The 10,160-nt window shown below is 38.1% G+C and overlaps 1 protein-coding gene across 1 annotated transcript; it reads left to right on the top strand.

Annotated features, from left to right (window-relative positions):
- The first annotated feature begins 977 nt into the window (after positions 1 to 977).
- On the top strand, positions 978 to 3,764 carry LOC122641383 (probable prefoldin subunit 4). The gene is made up of 3 exons (XM_043834593.1): positions 978 to 1,047; positions 1,168 to 1,278; positions 3,392 to 3,764. The coding sequence occupies exons 1-3, from the start codon at positions 1,039 to 1,041 to the stop codon at positions 3,650 to 3,652; spliced, it is 381 nt and encodes a 126-aa protein (XP_043690528.1). The 5' UTR covers positions 978 to 1,038; the 3' UTR covers positions 3,653 to 3,764.
- The last annotated feature ends 6,396 nt before the right edge of the window (positions 3,765 to 10,160 follow it).

Here is a 10,160-nt window from a genome sequence, read left to right as displayed (position 1 = left end):
TTCCTTGTTCAAAAAAAATGATTATTTCGCTCAAGGTTCAAGAGAACATAATGTGGAAGAAGACTCGAAGATTTTACAAAATATGTGATTTTTAGAGTTTTTAATTCAATAAAGTTGGTGATCTTACTACCAAAGGTAAGTTTTATTCATTTTCTTATATTTTATTGACTAATAGAACTAAAGAATGGCAAAAAATGGAGATCAAACATAAAACCAAGCAATTCAAAGGGGGGGTCATTATCCTCTTCGGTTCCTTGCTCGGACAAGTTGGCTGGTTCCTTTCATAAGGGATTGGAAATAACGACTTAACCCCCTGTCCGAACACAGTGCCCAAGTAAGGTTATGTCATCATTTTCGTCTCCTTATTAGAGGAACTAGACAACTGTATCGGGCAGTGAACCAAACCGGATAAAAATTCATTCAAAGGGGTTGAAAAAATCCTTTGGAATCTAGGTCTGTCAATTTCAATTCGAATAATTCAAATAAAATGATTCAATAATTCTAATTTTGATTCCTCAAACCATGATTCCACATGTAAATTCACCTCATCAATTCCATTAATAGAACCAAAAAGTATTCAAAGTGAGCATTTCTTTTTGGATTTTGTTGTGGGAGAAAGATTTTAACACGTTGCATAGGGGAGTGTACCAATGAGATGCGATGAAATGGTTGTATCCTTAAGGGTAGAAAGGTCATTCTATATTAGGAGAGAGAGAGAGAAGAGAGAGCCCTTTGATCAGCTGTTTTTATTCACAAAATAAATAAATAAATGCCAATCCAACGATTGTCACAGGGCAATGTCTGAAATCCGTGGCCTTTCTCCTAGAACTTTTTCTTTTCTTGTCTTTTTTTTTCTGTGCTTCGCTAACGGAGCAATTGGGTTCCATCTTCGTTCTCCTGCGCTGTCTGTGGCTGTGCCCTGTGCATAAGTGGTGCTTCGCATTCTCTCCGATTTTGCCCAGCCACAACCAAGTAAAGCTTCTCCTTTGCCGTCAGAGACTCTCTCTCTCTCTCTCTCAGTACGCAAAAAATCCAAATATGCAACAGGTAAGTCCTAGTCCTTAGAACCCTTATGCACCGCTGGGTTTTTTTTTTTTTTTTTTTTTTTTTTTTCATATTTCTGTTATCAGGAGTTGTGAAATTTCTGGTATTGATTGAACTTTGAAGGGCGGAGGATCGGAGACCGAAGTCACATGGGAAGATCAGCAGAATATAAACAAATTCGGAAGATTAAACAACAGATTTCACGAACTTGAGGACGAGATCAGGTTTGCTAAAGTAGGTTTCATTCCCCAAAAAATAAAGGAAGTCCATTAGATCCTTCTTTCTTCTGATTTTGATTTTTCTTCAGATGCCCAAGTTTTCCTTTTTATTCCCCTCCCCAGCTTTTTTTATTGGGGTGATTTCTGATGCTTCTTAAAGTCTTCTTGTTTCATCTTATATCCTTCAATTGCATATCTGAGTTTGTAAATGAATTAAATTTCAATTGAAATACATCTTCATTCTTCTTAATGGTTAGTCACCTTCGACTCTTTTTCTGGTTTTGCTTGCTTTTGGTATCAATGCTGAGGCTTACTTGGCTAGGATCACTCCGGGAGTCAAAGATTGGACTGTATGTTGCTTCTTCTTTCCATTGTCCAGCTAGATTTGTCTAAACTGCAAGTACATTTAATTAGGTCCTGGTTTGAGAGATACGAATGAGGGAATGTGGTATGTGGAGTCTTCCGAGCCTCTGAAATATGAGAGACTATTCAAAAACGAGCTCCCAAGTCTTTATTCACTGAAATTGCTAGCCCATTAAGCATTGATAAACTAGCTTTGTATAGGCGATTGTCATATCTGAACCCAGTACATGTTATCTTCTCTGCAAGTAGTTTTTGCATTTCTTTACGGTTCAATTTTGTACATAATGGTTCTTCAGTTTCTTAATGACATGCTAACTTTACTAAAAACAATGATGACTGGTCTTACGATATCAACTTTATTATATTTATGTTTCTTGATGCAATAGTTTTCTGTCATTCACAAGAAGTAATCCCATGATATACACTAATGTATAGGATTAGCCATAAACACCTCCAACTAGTAAACAGTTTGGGAGACGTAAGATTCTGTTTGTCTAATAACTGGAATTCCCAAGGACTTGGCACCTCATTTAGGAATCAAGAGCATGGAAATCTTTTAGCTTCCCCCAAGACTAAAGGCCTGTTGAGATTGCACTTATTTTATTGTTTTTTCTGGAAAATTATATGGATTTCTGTTCGGCTAATTTTCATTGCCCAGATATGAAATACATTTTATAACTGGATTTCTCATTCAATTATTTATTTTTTAACAATACATTTATTTGATTATTCTTCATCTGAGGGAAATATCAAATATACCATTTAGTGATAAAAGGGCTTCTTGGAAGGAAACTGGACATATAGGTGGAAGATAGGGAAGCAGCTTATAAATGGAATTTAAGTTGGATAAGCATATGACGTATACTAAATTCTCAGTGAATGGATTAAAGCTTATTTGAATGCTTCAATAGCTAATGTGCATGTGCAATAGTTCTGAATGTATCTACTAGGAAAAAGTTGGGAAAGGAACTCTGAAGGGTGCCAGCAAATTTTCTTCTAGGAAACTTACGTCTTACTGTTGCTAAAATCCTCAAACAAGTCAAGAGCTCGTAGTATAAATCAGGTAGAGCCATTTTTCATTCTGAGCTTGGGTGAGTGCTTGGTCTTTCGATTGCATTAAGCATGTCCTTTTCAGCATGTTTTTCCGCTATATTTGATCTTTGCTTAAGGTGTTGTATCCATCCAATGTTGAAGCAGGGGCTATGACACAAATTGACCAGCATTTCTGCCAATATTTTGTAGCCTGTCAAACTCGTGGAGTTTGTTAGATTCTTTATGCGTATCATCGGCTTTCAATCATCAATCATCAAGCACTTAAAGCTACAGATTTCTCTACAAGTACATGAAAAGGATAAATGCTCCATGTGTTTGGATGTAAAACTACAGATTTCTCTACAAGTGCATGAAGAGGATAAATGTTCCATGTGTTTGAATGTAAATGTTGTAAACTGAAATAGTTTAAGGAAAAAACAATAGCATAAAAGAAAATAACTTTTCAGAGGGTTGTTGAAAAATCAAGTAAAATATTTACCTTTACCATACTTTTCTACAAGAACCTAAACTGTAGTTAGTGTATCAAGTTTTGGGTTAGTTGCACAAGTATTCTTTGTATTAGTTGGAGTTTCCATCTTGTTTTTGTTCAACTGCCAAAGATTTTACCCTCCATTGAAAATGTCTGTCTTCTGAGGTTCCTGAGCTTTTTACTTTTGTTTTACATTCTTTTCTTATCGCCCTTCAAATGCCTTTCTAAAAAAATTTTGATTCAGGAAACCAATGAGAATCTGGAGGATGCTAGCAATGAGTTGATCCTCACAGATGAGGAAGTTGTGAGGTTCCAGATAGGGGAGGTTTTTGCTCATATGCCAAAAGAAGAGGTAGAAAGCAGGATCGAGCAGATGCAAGAGGTGAATTGTAAGAACTTGGAGAAGCTGGAGGAAGAGAAGGACTCGGTGCTTGCACAGATGGCTGAACTAAAGAAAATTTTATATGGAAAATTCAAGGATTCTATCAACTTGGAGGAGGAGTGATCTGGCACAAGTTGCTGCTCCTCTCTCAGTTCTCTTTTCATAATTGTGGGATGAAAACACTATTTTCCTTGTTAAAATCTTTATGTTTGAATTGATCTATATATCTTTAAATGTCAGTGTCTTGTTATGTTAGTACAGACTAAGCAACCTCCCCCCCTCCCAAAAAAAAAAGGTTTCTTGCTTGGAAGTGCCTCTTTGCTTTGATTTGTATTGTCATATGAACAGTTAAATCGTTTAATTCCAAGGTTTTGGAACAAGGAGCCTTGACAATTAGCATTATGCCAACCCTCCTTCAAAATATTATCTTTTCATTTAACTTTGATAGTAATGTACACAGCATCCAACTAGAGTCAGCAGCATAATCATGTTTGAATAAGTCGTTTTTGCCCTAGTTCTCCCAAGTCCCAACACTTCCATTTTACTTGCACCATATTTGTTCTTTCACTGGTGCATTAGTTGAACAATGGTAAAAATATAATACGAAATTACATATCAAACAGTTTAAGGCTGTCAATTACAAGGTATTTTATCAACCACCACTCTGGTGAGGTGGTACCTGTGCTGATCTGTTAAGAAGGAAGTCTTATGTTTGAGGAGTCCTTAGAGGTGTTTCTAGGAGGGAGGTCTTGTGTTGAGTCCCAAGAGGTGCTCCCTGTTGTTGTTAAAGCAATGGTTCTCGGTCAGCGGTTATAGGGATTCCTGGCCACCTGGGACTGACCAGCCAAATACAGCAAAAGCGTAATGTTTTCCTTCCCTTTGAGAACGTAAATCCTATGCATCAAAACATTTACAAGATTATATTCTTACCTCGGGTTATGTGGTTTTTTGAATGTCAACGATACATGTGTTTATCTTGTTCCTCTACTAAAAGATTTTGGGCAGCAGGATTTTGGGGCTGCGGATCGAGGATTTTTGGGGCTGCGGACCCAAGTACCCCCAAGCTATATCCTTAACTCAGTTGGTAAAGTTCAACTCAGTTGGTAAAGGATATGATCCTAAATCCCACTGTAGCAAAACAAGACGCCATGTTTATGTTTTCGGTTTTTGCTATCACTTGTTATTTTGTGTGGAATGTTAAGAACCGTTGTTTGGATCACTGATCTGTGTTTGCTTCATCTGCATCTTCTGAATCTGGAATCTTCTTCACAATCTGTTTCTATGACCCTTCCTGAGTATCATGAGTTACTCCCTTCAGATTCTGCATAAGGCAGATGGGCATTAGTTGTTGTTTTTGATAAACATTCTGTGGTTGCATCTTTGGATTGTGGGTTTGCAGGGTGCGCTCAGGAAACAGAGGCAAGGGGACTGCTCAAAGGATTACAAGATGCCAGACAATTAGGTCCAGAAGTCGTCACCATTTGGACCGACTGCCAGATATTGGTAGAGGTTTTAGATCAGGAAATGATGGATTGACAATGGGAGTTATTTACTTTCGTTTTGGATATTAAAAATGTATCGAGTGGCTTCACTTTTGGTTAATGTTGTTAAGAAATAACATAGTATTACCCCCTCGGCCCATGATTTAGCAGACATAGCAAGGACTACAAAACTCTGTTTAAAGGTAGATGATGTAGCATTTTTTTCTCTCTACTTAATTAAGTTTCATTTTTATCAAAATAAAAAAAATTTACAAGATTTTTTTTTTGGTAGAACATTTACAAGATTGTTGTCCCTCACTGATGCAAGATTTCAAGTACTTGGATCAGATTAGGGTTATCTGTTGATCCGTCATATCAGGCAGATAACCCTAATTGGGTAGATTCGGACTGTTGGTGGATCTGGGATGCGATCAGCAGACCCCCTACAAATCCAAAGTTTTAAATCCTTGAACTAATGAAGACCATCATCAAGAAACATGCATCAGTAACTATGAGTACTATACATGTACTAACATGAAGCCTTCCATTTTATGATAATTTTGATATTTCACTACTCAATCTCTTGAGATACGGTTTTATCAAAGGGATTTTCTTATTGACATCCTTCAAATAATTTATAATTTTATTTTTTTGTCATTTTAGTATTATAAACAATTTTTTTTTTAATTTAATGAGGGTGAGTGTTTTTTCACATGTGTATTAAAAAAATATGTGTATCATAATAACACGTCACTTTTAACTTATTCTTTAAATCCAATTTACATTCCTATCTTAAAAGCTTTTTGAGAATAAAGTTCTCACATTGGACATGAAGAAGGCCTACTATTGCTTTGAATGGTTTTTCATTGAATCAGTGCTGCTCTGCTTTGGGTTCTGTAGTAAGTGAACAAATCTGGTTATGGCTTCCATCAGATCAGTTTTCTACAACATCATAATAAATGGGGCTCCTCGAAGAAAAATCACCCCATCTAGAGTCATCCGACAGGGAGGTCCGTTATCTCCTGCCATTGTTGTTCTATGTTCCCAGGCTTTCAATTCCATTTTGAATCAAGCAATGGCCTCAAAGCTGATCGATGGAATGAAGATAAAAAACAGAACTACACTTTTGTCTCACTTGTTTTTTGCAACTGACAGTTTGTTGTTTTCAGAAATTTCCATTCCAGAGATACACAACCTTAAGGAGTGTTTGAAATTGTACTACAATGCAAGCGGATAGCAAATTAACTACCAAAAATCCCCCTTATTTTTCTCCCCAAATACTCCCTCCAAGTTTAAAAGAATGATCTTTAGAATGCTCAAGATTCCCTATGGCGAGGCTCCTAAAAAATACTTTAAGTCTTCCTACAATTTTTGGGACATCCAAAGCTGCTTTATTTAGTGATTTATCTGAGCAGACAAGCAAACAGTTTCAGTGGCTGGAAGCAAAAACTCCTCTCGCCAGCGGGGAAGGAAACATTGATCAAATCGGTGGCATCATCTTTGAGTAATTATGCATCTTCTCATTTCCGGCTACCGACATCTCATCATCACAACATTAGGTAGGCTACAACAAACTTCTTCTATGGAGAAAACGATAGGGGAAAGCAGAATATCCACTGATTATCCTGGGAGAAATTATTCAGACCAAAAAGCAAAGGGGGCCTTGGTTTTTGAGATCGTAATCTTCATAACAAAGCCCTTCTAGGAAAGCTAACCTGGCGTCTGTGGAAAGATCCCTCCTCTTTCTTGGGCTCTTTCCTAAAACAGAACTACTTTCCTAGAACAGTTTTTCCCAATGTCTCTTTGGGATCCAATCCTTCCTGGGCGTGGAGAGGGCTTATAGAAGGCAGAAAAGTTCTCCAATCCAACCTGCTTTGGATAGTTGGGAATGGTAGAGACATCAAAATTTGGGATGATTGTTGGCTCTCATCTACGCCTAATATGAAGATCACCCATCAGGTATTCAAAGACCAATCAGTTCAAATGGTTTCGGACCTGATTGATCACCAGAATAGAACTTGACGCCTGTAAATTGTAGAAGAAATGTTTCACCCTGAAGACAGAGCTGCCATTGCTGCCATAAAATTAAGTTTATTTGACAGACTAGATGTCCAAATTTGGGGGCCAGCAAAGTCGGGAGCCTACACAGTAAAATCTGCTTATCATCACTTATCAAACTTGGCAGATATCTCAAAAAGGTCAATAGCTTCTTCGTCCTCCAGCAATAATCATCTCCAAATTATCCCCCAGCAAGTTTGGAACCAAATTTGGTCTTCCTTCACTCTCCCAAAAATCAGAAGTCCCCTTTGGCGGGTCAGCACCAATGGAATAGCTACTGCAGAAGGCCTTGCTCGTCAGAAAATTCCTATAGATACTACATGCACAAGATGTGGAGCCATGGTAGAATCAGCCAACCATATCCTAGTGGATTGTAACTTCGCTAGAGTAGTTTGGAATGGATCTCCTCTAGCTTTCTACCTTCCAAGTAATGAGCCACAAGTCTATAGGTGTATTCAAACTTGGGGAGCCTTTCACTCCAATGATAAATCTTTTAAAAGAGACATCTTGGGCCTAGCTTGCTTCATCTGCTAGAACATCTGGACCGCCACAAATGACCTTATTTTCTCTAGAAAGTCCTGGTCCCCCAAGGAGGTAATTATCAAAGCAAATCGGGATTTCCAAGAATTTCGTGCAGCATCGCTATTCACTATTCCAACCACTATCCAAGTCCAGGTTCGTCCAGCTATCATCATTCCACTGTGGTGCCCTCCTACTAGTCCTTTCTTCAAATAAAACACTGATGCCTCCTTCCACAACTAAAAAGGAGGAATTTGGTTTATTATTAGGGACAACAGGGGATTTCAGTTGCTGCTGTGTCGGAACCCATCAACTGTACCTCTGCTCTTCAAGGAGAATCATTGGCAATTAGGGAAGGTCTTCTACAAGGGATTGTTGATGGTTTGGACAATATTATGGTTGAGTCCGATTGTAAGGTCTTGGTAGACTTCATCAACTCAGCAAATCCTTCCCCTCAAGCTGAAGTGCTCAATATCATCCTTGATATCAAGCACTTAACCTCCTATTTAACTTGTTCATTCCACTATGTTACCAGGGAGAATAACAGCATAGTTGATTCCCTGGCCCAGAGGGCAAAGTCCGTTTCGAGTAGGACTTCCTAGCCCATCTCCTCTCCTTGGTTGTCTGATTTGTGTAATCTCGACACTAAGCGTTGGACTCAATTCAATAAATATTTTTCCTTTTATCAAAAAATATATATATTAAGTTTTAAATATGCTTATAGAGGTGGCGTTCAAAGTTCAAACCATATAGTGTCTTTATCAAAACCATAAAGCACAACTTAAAAAAAGTTAGGATATGAGCTAATGATTTCGGTCAATCTTAGTCAAGGGTCCATAGACTAGCTACAAAGGAAGGCTAAGACAAGCCAACAAAACTACGAGGGAGGAAAGGAAAAAGGAGTCTTTAAAGAGCCTTTAATTATACAAATGTGATCAAGAGAGTCAAACCCTTGATCTATTGGGGAACATGCACTTCAACCGACAAACCTCCAACCATTCAAATCAGCGGTTGTTCACATGATTTTGACTTTAAAGAGAACTTTTTGGTACCCAAGATGAAGAGATTTTCTCTTCGTTCACTATGATGTTATCTTATGATTGGAGTCCTCCATTGGGCAGAAGAATTTCATCATTAATTATCCACTTATTGTAAAACTTAGTTAACCTTTAGGGATTGAAGTGTGTTTTGTAGGAAAATTGTCGCCCCTAGTACTGGAGACAGTCCAGTGCGCATCGTGTGGTTGGACACCACCCATGTATGTACAGTAGACCCCACTATGCACACATGGTTGGTACCCAGCCGCATGATGCGCACAACCCCCAATACTGGGGGCAATAAAGATCCGTGTTTTGTATGATTACACTTTCATAAAAAGAAAAAAGTTGAATATCTTTTCCCAATCCAATCCAAAGGTCAAATGATATAACTTATAATGTTCTTTCTTCGCCAAGGGTGGAAGGAAAATCGATCATTGTTTAAATTTCAAAACAAGTACGAAGTAGCCATCCTGACCTCGCTAATTCCCCCGCTCCCACCCAGCCAATCCACCAAACACATGAGGTAGGATTCAACAAAGGTTTTAAAACAAGGAATCAGAAACAGAATCGATCATTGCTGATTCAAAGCCGGATCGGATCGGATCGGAGTTGGCCTGAATCCATGCTCAAGAACACTAGAATCGATCCTCAGATTAAAAAATAGGGAATTTTAAAAGGATTTGGAGTTTGAATCGGATCCCACATTCCTATCTGAATCGGATTATTCGCCAATCCGATTACCAATTCTTAAAACACTTGATTCGACCCTCGCTATCCACTATCAACAGCTGGAGACCTTACCACCAAGGGTGGCAACTTGTCAGAGCAATCGAATTAGCATCCTCAGTCGACTTCCAAATCCTCCCACGGTCCCACCTACTGGAATAAAAGACAACGCAGTAAAATACTCTTTTTCCCAAATCCCAAATCACTTGGTCTTCTCTACTTGCTGGAGGAACGGACAGTACAAGCATATTTGAGAATGATACGGTTGGAAAAATCTTGTTTGAGAATATTTCCTCTTTATCATTAAAACCAAAGTAACAGTAACAGAATCACTGCACCGGTCACTTTCAGATGGTAAAAACAAATACAAAAAGATAAGAGCGTAATAAACCATACATACATCTACGGTTAAAGCTTTGACTGTCCCTCACGCCAAAAAGATGAGCTAAATCTGGCTACGCAAGCTTTAGCTTCAGCTGCAATTGGACTATAGAAGTATAGAGGGCGTAATTCTCTCATTCCATATAGGCAGTAGATTATGGAGTTTTTACTTTACTAACAGATTTAATCCAGAAAACAAAAATAATGAAAGGTTCTACAAACCACATCCAATATCAACTATGCTTGCAAGAATTAGAACTTCCAAGTCAATAATTTTGTCATTCAATGCATGTAGAATCACAGGAGTCAGCACCGGCGTCTGAAACATGTTTAGAAGCCAATACTTTTTTTCAGTTGTATTATAATAATAGTCATGGAAGAAAAAAGGTTAGAAATCCGATCTCCTGTATAGAAAAAATAGCTCTT

This window comes from Telopea speciosissima, chromosome 10 (genome assembly GCF_018873765.1).
Source record: "Telopea speciosissima isolate NSW1024214 ecotype Mountain lineage chromosome 10, Tspe_v1, whole genome shotgun sequence".
NCBI lineage: Eukaryota > Viridiplantae > Streptophyta > Magnoliopsida > Proteales > Proteaceae > Telopea > Telopea speciosissima.
This window is presented reverse-complemented; position numbering and strand designations above follow the sequence as displayed.